The sequence below is a fragment of the Periophthalmus magnuspinnatus genome, chromosome 15 (assembly GCF_009829125.3).
Source record: "Periophthalmus magnuspinnatus isolate fPerMag1 chromosome 15, fPerMag1.2.pri, whole genome shotgun sequence".
Lineage (NCBI taxonomy): Eukaryota > Metazoa > Chordata > Actinopteri > Gobiiformes > Gobiidae > Periophthalmus > Periophthalmus magnuspinnatus.
In genome coordinates this window covers 14184761-14208090 of record NC_047140.1, presented here as the reverse complement: position 1 = coordinate 14208090, position 23330 = coordinate 14184761, and the positions used below count along the sequence as shown (strand labels likewise).

Genomic DNA, 23330 nt, shown 5'->3' with positions numbered 1-23330 from the left:
TTGAATTTTGTAAAAGTACAGAGCAAAAAATACTCAAGTAAAGGTAAAAGAGGTTTTTTAACATAAATTGAAATATCTTATTTCCGTCCATCTTCTCAAAGCAATTAACATCAGATCAGGTGTGGAAGTCGGGCTGCACGTTTTAACCCGGGTTCCTGAGTTGTTTTTCCAATTTGTGCGAGCGTTCATGTGCATTTTACAAGTCGGAAAAACATTATCCCGAGTTTCCGAAGACCACATGAATGCAGCATTAATACTGCATAACGCGCAAGTAGTCCGGCAGCAGCTAAATCACATTCTATATCACTGCTCTGCGGCCATCGCCATGACATCACCATAGCGACGGGTAAACAACTGCTCTGAGGAGAATGTGGAAACTAACTTCATTTAAAACACTGAAATATCTGATATTTGAGACATTTACAGACTCTGAACAGGCTTTTCACATTCGCAGTTGAGACATTTCAGTTTGCAGCCGTGGTAGAAGCGATTTACTGCTGGATTCTACAATGTTGTGATGTCTTGAACGCAACCCATTACAGATGTTTGCTCAAAGTCACCTTGAAAACATGTGAGCGGGATTGCCTCTCCACAGAGCTGACCTGTTACTTGGTTTCATGGTGCCACCTGCTTGTCTATAGGAGATATGCTAGTTTAATGTCACACTGTGGAACATTCTGAGCAAAACAGAACCACAAGAAAACTTATAGTTATTCATGGGTTTCAAGCTACGGCAACCATTTTCTGAGGTTATAGCAATTAAACAATACATATCTAAATATTATATCTTTTGAATGGGGAAAGGTCCACGATGGGTCCTCACAAAGTCCTTCAGATAATAATAATAATACTTAATAATATATTGATTAAACAATGACAAAATATATTAGCTGGAAAAATTGTGCAAATTCGAATTGAAGGAGGATTTTAGGCTTTATTCAGTGAGTGAACAAGTCTTTTTTTAAATGGCCTTCTTTGTGAATGTGCTCCACTGAATCACCACCTCTCCTCCTTCTCACATTACTGAAGTGAACAAGTTTCAAAATAACATCATGTTTTTTGTCAGTCTTCACAGTTGACTCAGATGGGTCCAAAAATAGCTCTAAGTCCGAGCTACAACTTTTCATTGCAGTTTGAATCAGAGAGTGAAAGAGAGATAGAGAGATTATTGTTTGTTCTCTGCATTTGACCCATCCTTCAGTGTCTCTGGGTTAAACCTGTCAGGAGCAGCTGCAGGACCCATCTCCAGATGTTGCTAGTCTTGGTCAGGATTACCTCAGATGGAGGATTTGACCTATTGTGCATGTTCTGGGTTGGGATTGAGTTTTCAGAAGAAACACACCCAGACACAGAGACAACATGCAAACTCCACACAGAAAGGCCTGGGAGTCGAACCAGGAACCTTCTTAGAGTGAGGCAAGAAAATTAGCCACTTAGCCACTGTGCAAGTGAAACACAGACAGAGACAGAGAGAGAGAGAGAGAGAGAGAGAGAGAAAGAGAGAGAAAGAGAGAGAGGTGAACAGGAAAATATGGTGGGATAAAGTATGTGTGTTTAGCCATGTGACGCCTTCAGAGTCAGCTGACTTGCAGGAAACCCCAGCACTGTGTCACAGCCAGTAGTGTTGATAGTAACAATCAAATCATAAACAGTAGTAGTAGTAGTATAAGTAACAGCAGTAGTAGTAGTGGTGGTGGCAAGTGAACAGTAGAAGTTTTGAGTTTCATAATTTCTGCAGCAGGCTCCATGTTGTCCTGTTTTCAAGTGACAGAAATTATCAGGAGCCCAAAAGGTTTCAGTAAAACATTGGAAGAACAAGAAGAAGAAGTCTAGATGTGATAGATTTTGTGGAATTAAAAATATTGTAATTTTGGGAACTTCTGGGAGCCCCCTTGTGGCTGTACATTTGCACACTGTGCCTATGCCTCTGATACCTCTCCTTCTTTTCTCTCTCCCCCTCTGTCTCTCTGTTTCCGTCTGTGTCCTGGTTTGAGAATGCATTCACTCCATTCACTGCTTGAGTCTCACTATTCCTACCCCCCCCCCCTCTCTCTCTCCTATCCTTCTCTCTCTCCCTCTTTCTGCCTTTGCTTCATTCACTGTCCAGTTCCTAACCCTCTCTCTGCCCTCCTCCCCCTCTCTATCCTGTCCTTTTTTCCCTTGCCATTGAGTCCTGCTGTTTCTCCCCTCTCTCCTCTCCCCTCTCTGTCCTCTCTCTCTCTGCCTTCTCTCCATTCACTGTCTACATCTAGCTGCCTCCATCCCTCCCCCTTTTTCCTCTACCCTCATCATTCTCTCTCTTTCTCTCCCTCCCTCTTCTCTTCATTCACTGTCTGAGTCCTGCTGCCTCCGCTCTCCGCTCCCTCTCACCTCCCCCACCCCGTTTCTCACTCTCTAGCTCTCTCCCTCTTTCTGTCTTCTCTCCATTCACTGTCTGAGTCCTGCTGTTCCTCCCACTCCACAGGTCTGAGTCAGCTCTGCTCTATCACGACTCAACACTTTCTTCTCTCTCTCTCTCCTCTCTGTCTCTCTGTCTAGCTTTAACTCTCTTTCTTTTACTCTTTCTCCATCTTCACTCTCATTCTCTCTTGTCTGAGGATCTCTCTGGATCTCTCTTTTCTTGTGTCCCTCCCCCCTTTTTTCTCTCTATACCTCTTATATTGCCGTTCTCTCACTTACTCTCTCACCCCCCTCTCTCTTTCTCTCCCTACACATCCCTCTCCAATTTTCACCCATACCTTTCCAGATCTCTCCCTGGCCCTCCCTCTCTCTCGCTCTCGCTTTCTCTCTACCCTCACCCTCATTCTCTCTCTTGCCCTCTTTGTCTCCCCTTCTTTTTCTCATCTCTTTGTCACCACTCTTATCACACTCTACCTCTTAGTCTCTTTCTCTTCCTTTCTTTTTCATCTCTCTCTCCTTTCTCTCATCTTTCTATCTCTCACTTTTTTGACCAGTAAAACCAAGACTCAGGAAAGAATGCATAGTCTTCGCAATATGTTTTAAGACATCTTTTTTTGCACTCTCTCTCCCCACTTCTCTCTCCTTGCACCTTGCTTTCTGCTCCCTCCCTCTTTCTCTCTCCTTCACTCTTTTTCCCTTTCGCTCTCTTTCCATGGGTCAGAGTAGATGGAGAGTGAATGGCCACTGCTCCATCCTTACTGTCTCTCTCACTCTGTCGCCTTCTCTCTACCCCTCTTTCTCCACTCTTATGTCTCTCTTCTCTCACTCTCTTTCCCCCCTTCTCTCATTCCCTGCCTACACCTCCGGAACAGACGGAAAGTGAATGACCACTACCCCTCCCCTCTCTCCCTCTCTCTCTCACAGCTGGTCCGCTCTCCCTCCTCCTCCCCCTTTCAAACAAAAGCCACACATTTCACCACACACACACACACGCACGCACATGCACACACATACACACACACATATAAGAGAAGCCCTATGCTAATGTCCCCACTGGCCCCTGACTTTGGCCCCACATCCATAAACATAACAGGGCCAAATAGACGTTGCGCAGACACCTCCAGACCTCTCCAGACACCAGGCCTTTGTCCATGAGCTGCCCAGAGAAAGAGCTCCGATCTGGGGGGAAGCGGCCGAGAACATGTGCTAGGCCTGTGGATGTCAAAGATTTCACAATATGATGTCAAACTAAACCAGGACCGAAGCAGAACTGAACCAGGACTGAACTAATCAGAACTGAACCAGACCCAAACCACACCCAAACTGGGTCTGAACCAGGACTAAACTGGGTCTGAAATTGGTTTAAAACTGGACTGAAGCGGGACTGAAAGAGGACTAAACCAGAATTAAACGAGGTCCTAAAATCTAACTAACTAAATTATGGCTGTTTCTGTCAGGAATGAATCAGACTTAGGCTACAACTGAACAAGATCTTGACCTGGAATAAAGGACTTAAGCAGGACTAAATCTGAGCTAAACTAGGAATATGTCTCATATCAGGAAATAAATAGAACCTAATAAATAGGTATAAAATGGGATTTCATTTGGCATTTAATTTCCAGTTTTGAAAGTTACTGTCCAACTGTCCTTCACCAAGTTAAAATTATCTTTAAATCGGGACAAATGCCAAACTAAACTAGAACTACATCAAGACTGAAGGACATTTTTTTTTTTTTTACTCAAACCCAAAAATCCTAAAATAAACTTCTGTCTCATCTTCATCAAACCAAACACGCAACTCCACAGTGACGTACCACAAAACAGACACAACTGTCCGGGCGTTTCAATAGTGTTTGTGTACCCCGAGCTAAATGATCTCATCCTCATTTGTGAAGAGGAGGCCCAGATTATGATCCTCTGAAGCCATTTTCACACACCGCCACCGGACAAGGTGCAGAGAATCCTAGCAGGATCATTTCCTGACGATTTCATTCACACGCGACGACGTAGCAGGCTGTTGGGCATATACTGACTCACACACCTGGGTAAACGAGAAGGGCGTAGGCAAAAACATAAGAGCACTGCACTGGAACAGCAGCTCCCTCAGAGGCAGGATAGATACATGTATGGGATGTTTGAGGCTGTTATTGATCTTAGGGTTTTGATGTGCAATGAGGCAGAGAAAATGTAAATGAAGGTTTTATTTATCATGACAAGGAGCATGTATATGGAATTAGAAGAAGGCCGACATTGGAGATAGGCCTACATGTGTAAATTCAGGACAGACTGCTGCTTTTTCTGCATCATATGGCATTTGATCGTAATCTATAAAAGCTTGTTTAAAAAGATAAAATAATGAGTTATTTCCAAAGCACCGGTAGTATAAAAGAAAAAAAAAGACTGCAGCCCTGAGTCTTGTATTCCACATAACCAGAGAGTTTCACAGCTCAATAAGAGGCATTTACTGGACAAAACAATAGCACTTTGTGAATTAGTTTGGGATTACATGTACTTTATGGTAAAAGAGGGGGTATTATGTTAAATTGACTTTTGGCCTAATACCAAAGTTTGATCATGTTTTAATGTTATTCGCTCATCGGACATTTTCCATAAATATACAAAAGCAGGATACAAAACAATACACTACAACTTCACAAACCTGATGCGATGTACAGTAGTTTTGTTAGCAAAATACATGTCAGTTGTGTTGTTATAATACAATAATACGTTGTTTTCTGTGAATATAGCATTAACAATTGCCCCATTGAAGTGTAATAAAGGTAGTTTAGTTTAGTTTAGTTTGAACAGTACTGCCTCAAAAAACATGTTGTTAGAGGTGCACTATGGAACTTTTCTGGTTGAGGTTCTGCCAACTGCTTGTCTCCATGGAGATGTTTTAACTTTGCCAGGAATTTTCCACAACATGTCTTTTAACTTATTTGTCTCCAGAGAGTGGACAAGTTTCAGGTTAGTTCTGTGGAGTAGAGAGACCAGAGCAGAGCAATCATAGCAATCCTGATCTTAGCTAACTAGGTGAAAGTGAAAGAAACAGCGTTCAACCATACCTAGACATTATTTTACCTGAAATTACCTGAAATGCCAGTGCAAAGGTACAGTATTTCAACTCCAAAATAAAATAGGTAATTGCATGTATAATAATCCTTAGCTAAACAATATAACGTCTGATTTTCCCAGATTATCCTTGGACCTCCTATGATCGGCTCTGCTCTTCCTGCTCATGCATTATTGAGTCCTGTGTGTAGCTGCTGATACCCGATGCCCCCGTGTCAGACACACAGGGGCATCTTATGTGTGTGTGTGTGGGAACATGTCCACTTCGGTTGGGTTTATGAATGTAACAATAACCCAAATATCATGATATCGCATTGTCAAAAGTCTCACAATAATATCACTGGCTGTCACAATACTTCACACTACAAATTCCTTTGTTTAAAGTATTGTTTTGTTGCAGCAACAGCTATAAAACAGAGGGACCTACGCAACCTTGATCCTTTGCTCTGTCTCAATGCCGACAGCATGAAGGAATAACTATAATTAATAAAGCCCTTTAATAAAGCAAAATTAACATGTCTACAATTCTGTTAACCCCTATAAATACCATACCATGAGATGAATATCATGATGTTATCGTACAGAGACATTTGGATATTGTTACATCCCTCGTTGGGTTTGTTCTCGTCTTCATCACCGCAGCATTCAAACACATCTTATCTCATGTGTTAATAATCATGCCTTAAACTTTTACATTGACAGTTTAGCTATTTTCTTCTTTATCCGGGGGCCAGGTCTCGAAGGCTGCAGTCTGAGCAGGGACTCCCTCATCCCAGACACTTCCTCCAGCTCTGCCAGGGGGGTCCTGGGGCGTTCTTAGGCCACCCGAGAGACATAGCCAAAGACAGGACATGCTAGGAGGAACTGAGTGTGAAGGAGATAAAATTAGGCAAATAACATTCGCTATTTGCATTAAAATTAATTCAATGCTAGATGGAAATAAGTCTGATGAAGGTGGACTAAAGACACAGGAGCATGTGAGGATGGGTGCAGGCAGCCTACAGAGTGTTTTCAGAGATAGCTACAGCATGTAGGATTACTTGTGTTAAAGAAAAAGAACAACATCCCAGTAGATGTAATCCAAACCAAAGAAACAAGTAGTTTATAGCTGTAGAGGGTAAAACATGGCCAGCAGAACTCTCCAACCATAGGTATACACCAGACCAGGTCCTACCACCTTGAGATTGAAACAGCTAGGCAGGGTTAGGCCTGTTAGTACTGCAGTGGCTCTAGGGCGAGCTGCTGTTGTGTCCGTAGGCAAGACACTTCACCCATCAATGGCCGATGGCACAGAAGCAGCCTCACTTCTATTCAGTCCGCCCCAAGGCAGCTGTGGCTTCATTAAAATACAGAGGGAACATTTTCAAATGGCACCAATAAAGTCAAAATTTAAATTTAAAATAAAATATTACATAAAAAATTCTAATGCTGCGTTCAGACTGTGGCCTGAGGGGTGTGGGGTTTACATGTAAAGTCAATGGAGGACAAATGTCTAGGCTGGTGCAACATAACTGCGGTTTCAAGTGTTCATGCAGCACATCTTGAGCGTTGACACCACAGGTGTCAGACACCAGAGTTGAATAATTTGAACTTTTGCATCAGTGAGTTTCAAACGTCTGCCCTCAAATGCAAAGGCCTCCAACTAGAGGCATTTGGAGCGGTGTTGATGCCACAGTGTGAACTGAGCGTAATAGGTGATAGAATCATCCGATTTGCAACCAATTCACTGTTCTTATTGGTCAGCGGTCGCCAATCAGTGATTATAACCATAGACCTTTAGTTTAGTAAATCCAGAGCCATGTGCTGGACAGTAGTAGTAATGACAGAACTCAACCAGGACTCAACCAGGACTCAACCACGACTCAACCAGGACTCAACCAGGACTCAACCAGGACTCAACCAGGACTCAACCAAGACTCAACCACGACTCAACCACGACTCAACCACGACTCAACCACGACTCAACCACGACTCAACCACGACTCAACCACGACTCAACCACGACCTAACTAGGATTTAACCAAATAATGTCTAGATCTGAACCTGGACTAAATGGGATTGGACTACAGGTTTAATAGAACAGTATGTAAATGCACCTGTTTGTGAATCCAGAGCCATGTGCTGTGGAATAGTAGCAGTGGCGGAGTATTATGGCGATGCTATCAGCCACTCTGCTCTCCAGCTATTTTTAGTTCACTCCCTCTGCCTCTGTCTCCCCGTCAGACCCAACGACACAAGCAGAAAACCAGACTGAAAAATAGACTTTCCAACCACGATTTAGACACACGGATGCAACACTGTTGACAAGCACCTAACAGAGAGCACAGAGTAGATTAATTAGGGAGTTGCATGTTGATTTGGCACAGGTTTAAACCAGATGCCCTCCACGATGCATCTTCCTTGATGTGGCTGGAGTGTTTTGCTCACTAACAGGGAATTAAATCCAACAAACACTGAAGGAAACACAACTTGGACTTAATGAACAGAAGCATTTAGTTGAGAAATAGCTAATATAATTGTTTTATATTACATCTTTTGATCTGCATAATTTGTAAACACTAGTTGGGAAATTTATAACAAAATTTATATTTATGGTCTGCAGTGAAACCTTAAGTAGAGATATAGAAATAAAATTAATTTGGTTGAAAACCCTAATTGCACAAAACTGGTCTATAAAGCATTGACATTGAGCTGATAAAAAAGGACAAATTTCTCCACTGTTGCGTTGCGTTGTACATGAATTGAATTTCAAGCTAAAGATATTTAAAGGCACATTTCTGATGAACTGCAAAAACATATACTCTCATCTTATAGATTTAAGTATAAATATATAAACTTTTATCAACTTTAATTTACTCTAAAACACAGTTAATGCATCTGTTTTTCATATAATTATAATGATTCTCAAGGTCGGCGTGATGTTTTTGGTCAGGTGACTTACTTTGCAATGCTATTCACCTTATTTATGAAAAAGGGAAAAGCTCAATGGAAAGTAATGGACAACTTGGCTCAACTCATCAGAATCTCCCAAAATAATACCACAAATGACTTTGAATTGCACACAACAATAGATCAAAACATCAGGAAGCCAAGCAAAGCATCACGCGAACACTGAATACCCGGATGACCGGCCGTGAGAATGGACAGCGCAGTCAAAGTTAAGTCCTTCTCTGCATATGTGCCGCAGACCTATCCTCTGAGCCGCACAACACAACACAACCCACAGATCTCTGTCAGAAGAACAGCGTCTTTAGTCCTGAGACCTGAGACCTGAATCCTTAATCTGGATTATGTGAACGAGATGCCTGGGTTTGATCTCACTGAGGATCTCACGGGGCATTTGACTCCACTAAGTTCATCTATGCACCCAGACCGAAACACAACAACCGTCCACTATTACTCTCAACTTACTTATATAGACTATACTGCATACTGTTTACATTATGCACTACTCACCACTCTGCCACACTGAGAGACGTTTTCAGATCAATATTGTTTTCATCAACATAAACTCTATACACAGTCCGAATTTGGCAGAACTTCCTACTGACCACAATTTGTTTATTTTTATTGTAAAAGATCTTAAATGATTCATAAAATACTTAAGTAAATCAAATCTAAAATATTCTAGTTTTGTAAAAAAAAAAAATGTATTAAATATCTCATCAACATAAGATCTACACACAGTAAAAAGAAGTTGGCACAGATTGGCAGCCTTGCTTTCATCAGTCAGCCCCTGAGCAGACATGATTTTTAAACAGAGACAGTATAATCAGAAAACCAACAACTTTCAGTCGTTTTAATACAAAGCAGTCCTATGCTATTCATCTTCTACAATATAAATATCAGTGGGCTACTTCGCTACGTGTTGTATAAATGTAACATGGATTACAAGTAGCATTTTACCATCTGTATTTTTATTTTAAAGTGGATACTTTTTACTTTGACTTTACTACATTTGAGAGAAGGTATCTGTACTTTCTACATTTTTTAACTGGACTGAAGATTATTTTTGAGACCTGCTGAAGAGGCTCAAGGTTTTTTAACATGTTCATAATTTGATCAAACAAAAATATAAAAAGAAAAAAACAGGTAGTAAAAAAAATAATAATCGTTTCTGTTGAACAAAATTCTGCACCGATCTCTCTAAAGAAAATTAATAAATAAAAATAACTGCATCTGAAGCCTTATAAGGCCTCATAAGATTTGCACGAAATACTTTTACTTTTTACTCTTTAAGTGCACTTTTAAACGGGTACTTCATGTGATATTTTTACTTTTACTATCTGTACTTTTATTTAAGTAACAAACCGGAGTACTTCTTCTACCACTGTTCAATACAAATATCAGTGGGCTATGTCTCATCAATGTAAGTCATCCATTTTTCTTTTTACCAACTCATGTAAATAACTTGTTGTATAAAAGTAAAATGGATTACAAATATCATTTTCTTTTAGTTTAACTTTACCCTAAGGACCACCACACCTACAGTCTACTGCACCTGACACAGCCAACATATCACTGCCATTTCAATTCTCTATAATCACATTACTGAAGGATAATTATTGTATTGTCGCTGTATAAACAGGCTTTGTTAGACCAATCTTTATGTTTACACAGCGTTCTGTCTGTCACTGCCCCGCTCCTGTTTCTCTGCGCTGTTATATAATCCATCCAGACCAAGCAGTAGGAGCAAACACACAACTTCACCAAGCGCGTAACTCCACCCACAAGAAAGTCACTGAAATGTGGACGGACAACTTTTAAAAGCCACTCTACGGCAATAACACCAGTGCAGAATCCCATAGAGTTTATGCAGATTTCTTCATGCACCCGTGTCATGCAATTTGAACGCGCTTTCAACTTCTCAACTTGCACCAAAACATCTAAAATGCAACATAAACCAAACCTGAACGAGAATATATTTGTATAACACACGCCGAATTATTCAATACTTTCTATCCAACATAAAACAGCGTATAACTTTGTCCTTTATGGAATTAACATGCAATACAATGAGAGAATATGTTAAAAAGCAAAGTTTTCAGGCGAGATTCAATTGCGTAAGCGTGCGTAAAGGGATTTCCACGCTTGTTGACTCGCGTGTGAAGTCCCCGTTGTAACAAGTATCACGTTGGACAGTTTGGTTGAAAAGTATGCTTGTAAATAACTTTGAAATCCGAGTCCAAAACAAGTCAAATTGCACGTACCACGTCCAAGCAGTAGTCTAGTTCAGCACTACGGTCCAAGGTGGTGAAATGAATCCTCCGGAAAGGTACGATCCGCGCAGAGAGGTGTGAAAAGATATAAATGTTACAAAAACTGTGAATGGAGATACGATTAATTGAAGTTAAATGTGATGCACCATTGAGTCTTCGCTGCCTCTCCAGTGGCACAGAGCAGGCACGAGGAGACAGACTCGTGCTGCGTTCAAGGTCCGGGGAGATAAATGGGATTACATTCTTTTCGTAATGTGAAAGGACTGCATGCCAAACATTTAGGCTATTCAGAAATTATATTAGTTAAGTTGGATGTTGAAATTGTTGAATTCCACTTTATATTCCACAAATATGTGTTTTCCCACTGGGTTTAATGATGATTTCAAGTCAGAATAAAATCATGAATCCATTACAAATTCACTTAGACTAAATATATAGATTGGAATTAACTGTATATGCTAAATTGGTTATGTAATTGAGTTTTAGCAAATATAAAAAATATAAAATTACAAATAATAGGCCTATTTCTAATTCTATATAAGTAAGGGACTGACAAAGTCTTATCTCATTTCCTACGGTCCCTGAATCCTCTCGGAGTGTGCGTGTGACAGACAGCTCGTGCACTGACTCAGAGCCTCGTGTCCCGCCCACAGCGCGTGCACAGGACCAATGGAGCTCGTGTGGAAGAGAGCGGTCACGTCACGCAGCACCCACAAGCCCACTGTGCGTGCGCTGCGTACTGGGTAGAATCTCCAGCAGGGCCCGCAGGGAAAAGGGGACGACCGGGACTAAACCAGGACTAAACTAGGACTAATCAAGGACTGAACATTAAGGACTAAACTAGGACTAAACTAGGACTGAACATTAAGGACTAAACTAGGACTGAACATTAAGGACTAAACTAGGACTAAACATTAAGGACTAAACTAGGACTAATCAAGGACTGAACATTAAGGACTAAACCAGGACTAAACTAGGACTGAACATTAAGGACTAAACTAGGACTAAACATTAAGGACTAAACTAGGACTAAACATTAAGGACTAAACTAGGACTAATCAAGGACTGTACATTAAGGACTAAACCAGGACTAAACTAGGACTGAACATTAAGGACTAAACCAGGACTAAACCCTGACTAAGGCAGGACTGAACATTAAGGACTAAACCAGGACTGAACATTAAGGACTAAACCAGGACTAAACTCGGACAAAACCAGGACTGAACATTAAGGACTAAACTAGGACTAAACCAGGACTGAACAAGGACTGAACATTAAGGACTAAACTAGGACTAAACCAGGACTAAACCAGGACAAAACCAGGACTGAACATTAAGGACTAAACTAGGACTAAACCAGGATTAAACAAGAACTAAACTAGAACTAAACCAGTACTAAACTAGAACTAATCCAGGACTAAACTAGGACTAAACCAGGATTAAATAAGGAATAAACCAGGACTAAACTGGGATTAAACAAGCAGTAAACTAGGATTAAATCTAGACTAAACTACTAATAGGACCACACTAAACCAGACTGAATTAGGAGACCACCACCAGGGCTAAACTCAGACTAAACTACCAGGAGGATTATAATAAACCAGACAAAAACAAGGACTATACCAGAACTAAACAAGGGAGGACTAAACAGGACTTAACCCTTATTTAACTGGGACTAACCGAGGACTAAACCAGGATAAACCGAGAGACCAGGACTAAACCGTCAAATCATCTCAAGTAGTACCGTGAATGCCATAAAACAGGTTGGTGGTTCAAATCCAACAAGGCTAAACTGTCATTGTGTCCATATGAGCAAGACATTGAGTAAGTGAGTGACTGGTGATGGTTGGCACAGACTGGGAGCCACATCTGTGTCAGTCAGCCCCTGGGCAGATGTGGCTATCACTATAACAACACAGCAGGTGGATAAATAAGAGCCAACTTTAGTTTTTGGAGAAATTAAAAATACTGAACTAGTGCTAACCCACTAATACCAGCTTTGGAAGATTACACTTGATGTTTCTGTTTGACTTATTTTCATTAGCTCTTTTTGCTGTCATTTTAATAGTCTTAATTATAGACAATACGCTGATTTATTATAATTTTGCATATCTCCAAAACAACTATTACTGTATAATATTATAATTTTCTTCCTATGTATTTCCCACCTATTCACAATTAAATCAAATCTGAAATATTTAGATTTTGGAAAATTGTGTGCAAAATCTCTTTCGCTCTGTTGCCCAAATGTCCTTCTTTGGCCCCTCTCCTTCTCTCCCCCCCTCTCTCTTCCTCCTCTGCACCTGCTTCTCTCAGACCCTTTTATTTCTGCATCTGTCTCACACTGACCATTCCCTGAAAAAAAAAATATTACTGGGTTCATAGGGTTCAAATATTACCTTGTGTTGCCCTCTGCTGGTGTACAATGGAACTGCAGCACTAGTTCAAATCTGCCACAGTAACACAGAGAGGACGTGCACACTCCACTCAGAGAGATTAGGAGTCTAACCCTCAACCTCCTTAATGAGAGGAGGAGACAGGATAACCACTCTGCCACTGAAACACAGGTAGAACATGCACACAGTCTAACCCAGAACCTCCTTTGTGAGAGGAGATTACATATATTTTGAAACCATCCTGTAAATTTGGCCTGGATAAATGTTATACAATGTAATTTGGCCTGTTTTGCCTGTGAAAATCTTGTATTCTCTAATGAGTTCTCCAGCGCTGGCCTCAGATGGATCTGTTCTGTCATTGATTTCTGAAGCGACTGTAGTTTTAATAATGAATGAGCCGCTGCAGTGAAACAGGAGAGGAACAGGGAAATAAACAGGACCAGCACAAACACAACACAAAACCTAACTTACCATTTAAAAGTTGCACTACATCATTTTTCTTATAGGGTTCGCCACCTGCTTGTCCCCGTGGAGATGTTATTGCGTTGCCTAAGATGTTCCACAGTAAAGCATTAAAGTTATATTTTGCGTTTATCTCATTATGGCTCAATTATACATCCAAAATCATACATTTCGTACAGTAAGAAAACTCGCCTTTTCTACAAATCGTAATACTACTAATTGTAACTTAATCCATCTGCTTGTCTCCATGAAGATAAATTTGGTTAAATGCCATACTGAGTAACATTTCAGGAAAAGCAATGACAACTCCATGGAGCTAAGCATGTGAAGACTCTCCAAAATAGTCTGAACACCACGTAAGACACTAAGTATGTATTATAGGCCTAATTATTTTATCTAAACTAAAGCACGATTCTTGAAAAATATGTCTGAATAGAGTAAAAATAGAGTACGCTATTTTCTGATCTGTTGTAATGTTGTTTCCTCATCACAAACAGACCTGGTGTTGTGTTTTGTTTCATTCATTCAGGTTTAACACACAAACCAACACACAAAAAAGGAGTTCTTCTCTCAAACAGAAAACACTCTGTTCCACCTTGTGATGTCATGTGGTAATACAGGAAGTGCTCCACTGTGTTTTTAAACTCCATACACCATCATTAGAATCATTTGGATGATTTCAGCTCTGGAATTTCCAATCTCTGCTGAATAAAAGGTAAAGTAAACCACCACTACATGACACAAGGTGGAACAGAGCTTAGTCAAACATGTGTGAATGAAACAAAACACAACTATATGTTTCTGATGATGTAACAGCGTTCTAACACGGCTTAAAGCTCACAACAGTCAATTTTATGTAATATAGAACCTTTAAGCTTAGATTAATTTTCCCTCTGTGTCAACGATTGTGAAACCACGAATAAATGTGTAGATGTATATAATGTGCTTTTCATCAGGTATTTGTTTTAACCCCCTTTTTAATCACGAAAAGAGATAATATGAGATGAAATTGAAACGGTTCATGTTTTGTTGAGTCCCTGTTCATCTGGTTGTGGAGAGGAAAAGCTCGCACTAGTGTCGTGGCTCTGTCCCCGTTACAGATTGACATTTTGCACATCAACAGCCTGAAATTACAAGTCAAAGCGCTTTACAGTACATTTCTTTGGAAAGCGCTCCCTCTGCTGGTGAGAAAAGGTATCATTTTTACGCGCAAAGATTTTTCTTAAAACCATTGGTGAATAAATACTATACTAATACTATATTTTGATACTTAAGTGAAAGTACAAATACCAAGGCAAAAAATACTCAAGTAAAAGTATCACATGAAAAAATGCTAATGTACCTGTTTAAAAATCTACTTAAGAAATGTAGACTACTCTTAATAATTGTCTCTATATTACAGGCTTTACAAACAAATATATCAGAAAATGTATATGTGGACTAAGCAATCTGACTCAAATTTTATCATATGTAGATTTGTTAAAGGTGCATTATGTAACTTTCTGGAGGAGGGTTCACCATGTGCTTGTCTCCATGGAGATGTTATTGAGTTGCCTGAAATATTACCATAAAACTTATCAGTCTTACCATATCTGTTTGATTTGTGGAGAGGCAAAAGACAAAAATGTACACCTGGACCTCACACCAGAAAAGTGACACAGCGCACCTTTAAAACTCCGTGCGTAAAAGTGGTTGGCTCCACCTGCGCCGGTCCCTTAAGCCTCTAAACCCGTCTAATTCCTTCACTTTTATCCGCGGCTGGAGCAGGTATGAGCTTCGGGGAGCGCTCCTCGTCTTACCGCCGTCTCTTCGGGGACTCTCCGCGGTTCTCCGGCGGGACCTCGGCTCGCAGCGCCATGGGGTTAAGAGCCATGCCCGGGCCGCGCTTCTCCTCCTCGTCCGCGGGGATGTTCCGGAGAACAGGCCGCTCCGTGCCCACACTGGTGCCGCTGATTCACACGGACTCACTGGACCTGAGCCAGAGCACCGCGGTCAACAATGAGCTGAAGATCGTCCGGACCAACGAGAAGGAGCAGCTGCAGGTACGAGCTGTGTCAGAAAATGTAGAATAATGTAGTAGTGTAGAATAAAGTAGAATAAAGTAGAATAAGAATAATGCAGCACGTTTGATACGCACTGAACGAGCAGGTTTAGTCAAATGTAAAGCATTTTATGTGTTTAATACTAAGTTGCACTAACTTTTCTGGGTCCACCACCTGCTTGTCTCCGTGAAGATGTTATTGCTTTGATTGGAATGCTGCACAGTGTGGCATTAAATTGTCCATCTTGCATCATATTCAATTACAGTTGGCTGTTTTCATTGCTTTAAAAAATACATACTTACAGTGATCAGAGTCAACTGCTTGTTTTCATGGAAAGAAAACATTCCAATAAAAGTAAATAATTTTCCCATGAAGACAAGCAGGTTGTGCACCCGCCACAAGAGCCGTCCTGTTTCCTCTCCTTGAGCCCTGTGACCTCTCCATAACCCTGTGTCTGACCTCAGGGCCTGAACGACCGCTTCGCCGTGTTCATTGATAAAGTCCGTCAGCTGGAGCAGCAGAACCACAGTCTGGAGCAGGAGCTTCTCACACTGAGGCAAAAACAGGCCGACTCCAGGGTGAACCAGGTCTACAAGGATGAGATCAGGGACCTGCGAGCCCAGATCGAGACTCTGAACCGGGACAAGAACAGACTGCTGGTGGAGCGCAGCAACCAGGACGAGGAACTACAGGTCAGATACATCACTGCACAGGGCTCCATTACAGGGGAGATCAAAAGTGTACTATGATGAAACATTCCTGGGGGAGGGTCCTCCACCAGCTTGTATCCATGGAGATGTTATTGTTTTGTATGGAATGCTCCATTGAATAGCATTAAATTTTCAATTTATTCAGTTGCCAGTGATTTTATTGGTGTAGAGAAGGTGGTCTGTGGTCATTTGGACACTGTTCAGTGACCACAGTTGAAACCTTCTCTACAGTGAACCACTTCTTGTGGAATTTCATGTCTTGTTTTTATTGATAAAAAAAATACCTTGGAATTCTAAGCAGGGTCCGGCTTCAGAAAGTGATTCCCTTATTCAACCCCAAAGACGTGATTGTTGTCAGTTGAAAGGACTGAAAGCCACAAGATTAATATGACAAGTTTGTGGAGTCAGGCACAAACAAATAATGATAAGGTTCAACATTTGTGGATCATAGGTTTGGATTCTCTTGCAAAAACAGTGACTCTCACGTGGTGTTTATTTACCTGTTGCATAGAGGTGAGAAATATATATCAAAAATGGATAGTATCACAATTATTTTTAGAGATATGTACAATTAGAATATTGTGTATATTGTCTATGAATGAAACTATCAAAACTCAAAAACACAAAGAAACATCTAGTATAATCTCCCAAAACTTTACAGATAGTTGTGTGTGTCACGTTTTTTGCTACACTTCAACCTCAACCAAGACATTGACAGGCACATTTAGCATGTTCCTGATGCATTGGCAAATTATTGTCTGTATATTGTTATTGAAACTATAAAAAAGAAATATTGAGGTATTAATTTTTGTCAGTATTGCCCACTCTCCCGTTGCAGCGTGTGTGTGCTCGGCTGGAGGAGGAGACAGATCTTCGGGCCCAAGCGGAGGCCTCTCTGAAGGCCTTGCGGAAGGACGTGGACGAGGCTGCAGCGGTCAGACTGGACCTGGAGAGAAGACTGGACTCTCTGACCGACGAGATCGCCTTCATGAAGAAACTGCACCAGGAGGAAATTCAAGAGCTCAGCAGCTTCATGGAGGCACAGCAGGTAAAAATAAAAATAAAAATAAAAATAAAAATAAAAATACAAATAAAAATAGTAGTAGTAATGATAAAATACAGGGCATAAACACAATAAAACAGAGAGATAATAACACATTTTTTATTTTGATATATTGCTACATAAATATACTATGAAAAACTATAATATCGATACTGTGCTATACCACAGACAGAATAACACTGAAACATAAATAATCACAGTAAATCCTTTTTGTAAACATATAATCTAGTTAAAAACATGACCTGCAATAAATACATGTCAGAAGAAACACTTTAGTAGTTAGTTAGAGCTGTAGAGGATCAAAAAATGACTTGTGACTCATTATAGAAGTAATTTCTTTGACCCTCTACAGCTCAAATCTTATGGTACTACAAAAAAAAACCAATAAGTTCCCAACTAATGCAAAGAAAATGTACACAAGATAAATATTGCCCCCTAAAAATATTATTCCATCTTTCATTTATTGAATGATGAGTTGATATAGTATCGTCACAGGCCGAGTTTTCTTGCCTCATAAAAAGAAGGTCCTGGGTTTGACTCTGTGTATGTGGAGTTTGCACGTTCTCTTTGTGGCTTTTTTTAGTTATAAGATTATTAAAATTACAGGTAAAATAATCAGATGTCATGGTCCCTCTGATTACTCACATCAGATTTTACAGTTTGCATGCTCGTCATTTATAGGTCTAGAAATCACATATTATACAGATTTTCAGGAGCTTGTTCAAGAGTCAATTTAGTGTAATATAGGTTTTTTAATATAATATGAATATTTTCCTCACAAAGGAAAGGGGAGCGATTATTCAACCCCAAAGACATGATTGTTGTCAGTTGAAAGGACCTAAAGCCATACAACAAATAATGATAAGGTTCAACATTTGTGGATCAGTATCATTTCAATATTCCTTTCAAAAGCAGTGAATTTCCCTTAGAGTTAAATAGGCATAAACATTATGACATCATCATATTTTAAAACATGAACACAATGAAACGTCATCATCACTGTGTTTCCTCTCACCCAGGTGTCGGTGGAGGTGGAGCGGTCCACACCCAACCTAACCTCTGCTCTGAAGGACATCCGGAGCCAGTACGAGTCTATGGCCGTGAAGAACCTGCAGTCTGCTGAGGAATGGTACAAGTCCCGCTTTGTGAGTCTCTCTGAGCAGGCATCCCGGAGCAGTGAGACTGTCCGGCAGAGCAGAGAGGAGCTGGGAGAGTTCAGGAGACAACTACAGACCAAAACCATCGAGAACGAGAGTCTACGAGGAGCAAATGAGAGTCTGGAGAGACAGATCAGTGAGATGGAAGACGCGCACACGGCAGAGGTCACAGCACTGCAGGTACTACTACTTTAACTACTATTATTGCTACTACTATAACTACTATAACTACCATTATTACTGCAATGGCTGTTGTGACTGAATGTTTGCTACAGTGGCCATGATTCCTCTAGTTTTATCATATCTGATAGAGACTGATGTTGGGTTTGAAATGATTGTTTCAGTAATGGTGACTGAGTGTTTAGCACTCTCACCTCAAACTAAGAAGGTCCCATGCAGGTAAGGGCCTGGAGTTTGCATGTTCTGTTGCCTACTATGTAACTTTTCTGGTGGAGGGTAACCTGCTTGTTTCCATGGAGATCTAATTGCATTGCCAGGATTGTTCCACAGTAGCATTAAACTAATCTGTCCAGCATTTACAAGAATAAAACAAAAGCATTAAGTAGCGGGAAGAGAAAAGTAGTCCAGCTCTCTGCCAGTCAAGCTTGTGCTGTCTATAACTGTTCAGATCCATTACACTGTCCTTTTTCAGTCTTTCTAAAACTGCAGCAGAGAGTAGTTCCGGGTCAGAGGTCAGGCCCTTGAGACAATGTTGACAGGGGGTTTAGACAGAGGCACAGTGTAACGAGCTCCAGAGAAACCGATAAATCAGATTAACCCCGACACTAAGCCCAGAGAGTGTAAAGGAGGAGCAGAGAGGTTTTCACTGCTGCACGCAACCGACCGTCTGAGCAAAGTGACCTCCCACCACCAAATATATACATTTACTAATATTAAACACATTTATTTCATAATCAACCACTTGTAATGGGCATAATTGTAGGTACAACTTGAATGGAGAATTTGAGAAAAGTTTTACTGCTAAAATGTGATATAAAGTAGGTTGATTTTGTGTAAAATAAAACTTACTGCTGTACAGAAACAAATCTTCAATCCCCTGAATTACAGACAATAACTTGTTTAAGATATCATTATTTCTGTACTAGATTATGGAGATATAATGTACATGTAGAATTCAGTCTCTACTTTGAAACCTTTGGATACACTCTTTCAGTAAGCCCTTTGTTTCATAACAGGTGTTGAATTTAAAACCCATCACTGTTCACTCTATGGAAAAGTAGGTTGGCCATCGCTTTCTATCAGAAGAAAACAACACTATATAAAATCTATTTATAAGAGACTACATGATAGACTGCCTGAATATGCTTGTTGAATTTTTATCCAGGAACTAATACAAAATCTCATGATTGTCTATGTTTAAAAACTGGCCACACAAGAACTAAAATGGGAAAAAAGCTTTTGGTTATTTTGCTTTCCAGAAATGGAATAAATTTCAAAGACATGCAAAACTGGACACTGGCCTTAAAATTACTTATGTACTTATTTGTTTTATTTTAAATACCCTAAAGGGAGAAGTTTTAACCTGATATTGCCCTGCCTTTGCTTACATACTAGCACTTGACTGGCTTCATTTCTCATTTGAGCGGTTACTACAGTACACAGCCAGCAGGTTGTACCATAACTGAGAGGCAACAGAGGGTGTGGGCCAGACTGATATCAATCTGTATAAAAATACAGAAATATCATTCTGGATTTTCTAGGCAAGATAGGAGGGGCATCTGGTATTTAAAAAAAGTAAAATGCCAACTCTGGTTTGCTGTGGTGACCCCTGACAAAAGGGGGATCGTTTGTCATGTAACTTTATACCTGGGTTGAAGTGGTGTATTGTAGTAAAATGTTCCCATATCGATTATAATATTTACCCCGTGTGTATTTACTCATGTGTAATTCAGGAGACCATAGCTCACCTGGACGCAGAGCTGAGTAACCTTAAAGGGGAAATGGCCCAACACCTGAGAGAGTATCAGGACCTGCTTAATGTCAAGATGGCACTGGATATTGAGATCGCCGCCTACAGGTCAGACTGGAAACAACAACTGTTTATTGTCATAGAAATTATTGCTGCGTTTCAAATTACATCACAATATTCTACTGTTCAGTATTGTACAAATATATCATTGGTAAAGGACTTAACTCCTTCCAGACCACTATTCTTGACTTTGACCTGGTTTAGTCTGGGTGAAGATAGACTTTCAGTTAGACTTCATTATGGGTTAGACCTTGTTTACTTCTGTTTTTTGCCCTGCTTTAGACCTATGGAAGTTTTATATTTGGTCTGGATCTGACTTAGTCCCACACTGAAATTAAAAGCACTGTAACCAATTTGTCCCTTATGTACATGTGCAAAATGCATCTTGCCCCATTAGGGAGGAGGTTTGCTATTAATATGCTAATTGTTGTTTTTTGGTTTATGTGACTGAAAAACTCCACTCTTAGACACCCATACTCATGTACAGCAATTTCCCAAAAATATACAAAAGCAGGATACACAACAATACACTACAACTTCACAAACCTGATGTAATGTAATGAGAGCGATGCATGCTAATTGTAATGTGACATCACTCTGAAGGGAGAGTGACTTTGGGCAAATATAGCATATGTGTTAACAATTAATACTCCATAGATATGTATTATCCCCACTTTAATAATTGTGACAGGCCTGTGTGTGTGGTACCCAGCCTGTGAACATGTGTGTGTGTCTTTAAGGAAGCTGCTGGAGGGAGAGGAGACTCACTTTAACTCCGGACTTTCATTCGGAGATTTCAGCCCTCAGCCCAGAGTCACCGGAGGTCCGTCCCAGCACAGAGAGTCCAAACGGGGCAAAGAGAGCAGCGCGAAGGAGGTCAGCGCGGAGGAGAAGGAAGAGGAGCTCCTTACCCAATTCAACGAGTGAGAACAACGAGAAGAGACCGGAGCAGAGACAGGAGGGAGGAGAGGGGTAGCGAGCCAACAAAGCTATGTTAAATGGACATATTACTACTACTACTATGTAACTTTTCAGGTGTAGGATGTGCCACTTGCTTGTCTCTATGGAGATGTTTATAGGTTTCCTGGAAAGTTAATCTATTTTCATTATTCAGGTGGAGAGAGTAACAAAAAATTGTACTCAAGTAAGAGTAATGTTACTTCATAATGATATTACTGAAGTAGAAGTACAAAGTGGTCCAAAAAATTACTTAAGAGTAAAAAAATATTAGCAAAAAGTTCTACTGATGTAAAAGTAACTTAAAGAGTAACCGTTGGGATGCAGCATCTGTTTTATAGTTTCAAGTTAATGTAATTGGAAAGACAAAATATGAAATAATGCACAAGATCTGGTGATTTCAAGGGATAAATAGATAAAAAATAAGACTTACAGTGGGGAAAGTAAATACAACTTTTACTCAGGTAAGAATACTGTTACTTAAATAAAAATATTACTCAAGTAGGGGTAAATGTGTGCTACTGCAAAAGCTCTGTGAAAAGTAGAATTCCCTTAAAAATTATTGTAATTGAGTAAATGCAACTGAGTACTACCCACCTCTGCCTATTTTGCACTTATTTAATTGTGGCTCTTATATTGCTAAAAAAAAACAACCAAAAAAAACCCCAAACATGTATACTTACTATGAGCAGGCTTGCCTCTCCATAGGTCTGACATGTAACTTATCCTGGTGGCATCACCTTATGTCAATCAAGATAGATTCAAGTAATGCCATACTGTGAAAGGTTCCCAGCATCTCCATGGAGACAAGCGTCTCAAACAATAGTCAGGTATATGATTATATTTAAGCTGTTGTATTGTCTCATTGTTAAATACTGTAAGTTTGTTTATTTTTGTCCTGTAGTAAAAGTGTAAAGCTGTTTTATCATATTCGACACATCATTACACTGTATTTCTTAACCCAATTGATACTTCATGCTGGGGGTGTTCTGCATCCATTTCTGTGGCGGAATATTCAGCAGTTGCCATAGTGATACAATACATACATCAGCAAACAATGAAAAATATTTTTAGATTGTTTGAAAAATACTAAATGGATTTAAACATGTCATTTCAGAAGCTTTCATGGTCACGTTTAGGTGTTTTATTTTCAACAAAGTATTGAAAAACTGTTGGCTAATGCAGGTTAACTTTATTTATGGTCAGATTGGGTTAAAACAAAGCTCAGATTAAAGGTGCTATGTGTGGTTTTATACCCAAAAAGGCCATGATATTTCTTATTTTATCTTTTTGCGAATCTATATCTGTACTGTACTTTGTCTTTTAATGAACAACAATCACTCCTTTTGGGCTGAATAATGGCACCACTTTCTGAAGCTACTGTGAAAAAAATGTTGTTTGTGCTGACCAACAAGACATTGAATTTGTGTCAGTTTTTGTTTCACGTGGATCAGTCCAGTAATTACAGAGATATTAACCACAAACCAGGTCAACAAATCTGAAATCTGACAGTTAAACAGTAAATTCTACCATAGACTTCTGACCTGTCTCCAGCTCAGTTTATACTATAGGGAATCTACATCGAAAAATAATAAGATTATATGTACAGTCTATGGGATTATAGTATGTAGTGGTGTCACATGAACCATAACCCTACACAGTCAGACGTTGGAGTCCTGTCTGCAGACTATCGTTTCTGGGCCAGTGTTAAACAGTTAATCTGTAATTAGACAAACGTATTAAGAGCTAAAACTGGATACTGGTTTACATCCTGAGCTTAATAGAGTATCCTGTGTCTCCTTTGAACATTTGTACTGCTTTTGTTGTAACAATAAAATCATCTGAGCACATTTAAAATACATT

At 40.0% G+C, this 23330-nt stretch overlaps 1 protein-coding gene across 1 annotated transcript; it reads left to right on the top strand.

Moving 5' to 3' along the window:
- The first annotated feature begins 15317 nt into the window (after window positions 1-15317).
- Window positions 15318-21654, top strand: LOC117382957 (alpha-internexin-like). Its single transcript, XM_033980202.2, has 6 exons — window positions 15318-15590; window positions 16055-16282; window positions 17139-17348; window positions 18383-18700; window positions 20434-20558; window positions 21251-21654. Exons 1-6 carry the CDS (start codon window positions 15318-15320, stop codon window positions 21435-21437), a joined length of 1341 nt encoding a protein of 446 aa, XP_033836093.1. The 3' UTR covers window positions 21438-21654.
- Window positions 21655-23330: the final 1676 nt, after the last annotated feature.

Bases quoted from the DNA above. Each gene is read 5' to 3' on its own strand.
- LOC117382957 (XM_033980202.2), top strand. From the start codon at position 15,318: ATGAGCTTCGGGGAGCGCTCCTCGTCTTACCGCCGTCTCTTCGGGGAC. The intron at 15,591-16,054 runs GTACGAGCTGTG...GTCTGACCTCAG, and splicing joins ACGAGAAGGAGCAGCTGCAG to GGCCTGAACGACCGCTTCGC. The intron at 18,701-20,433 runs GTACTACTACTT...TGTGTAATTCAG, and splicing joins CAGAGGTCACAGCACTGCAG to GAGACCATAGCTCACCTGGA.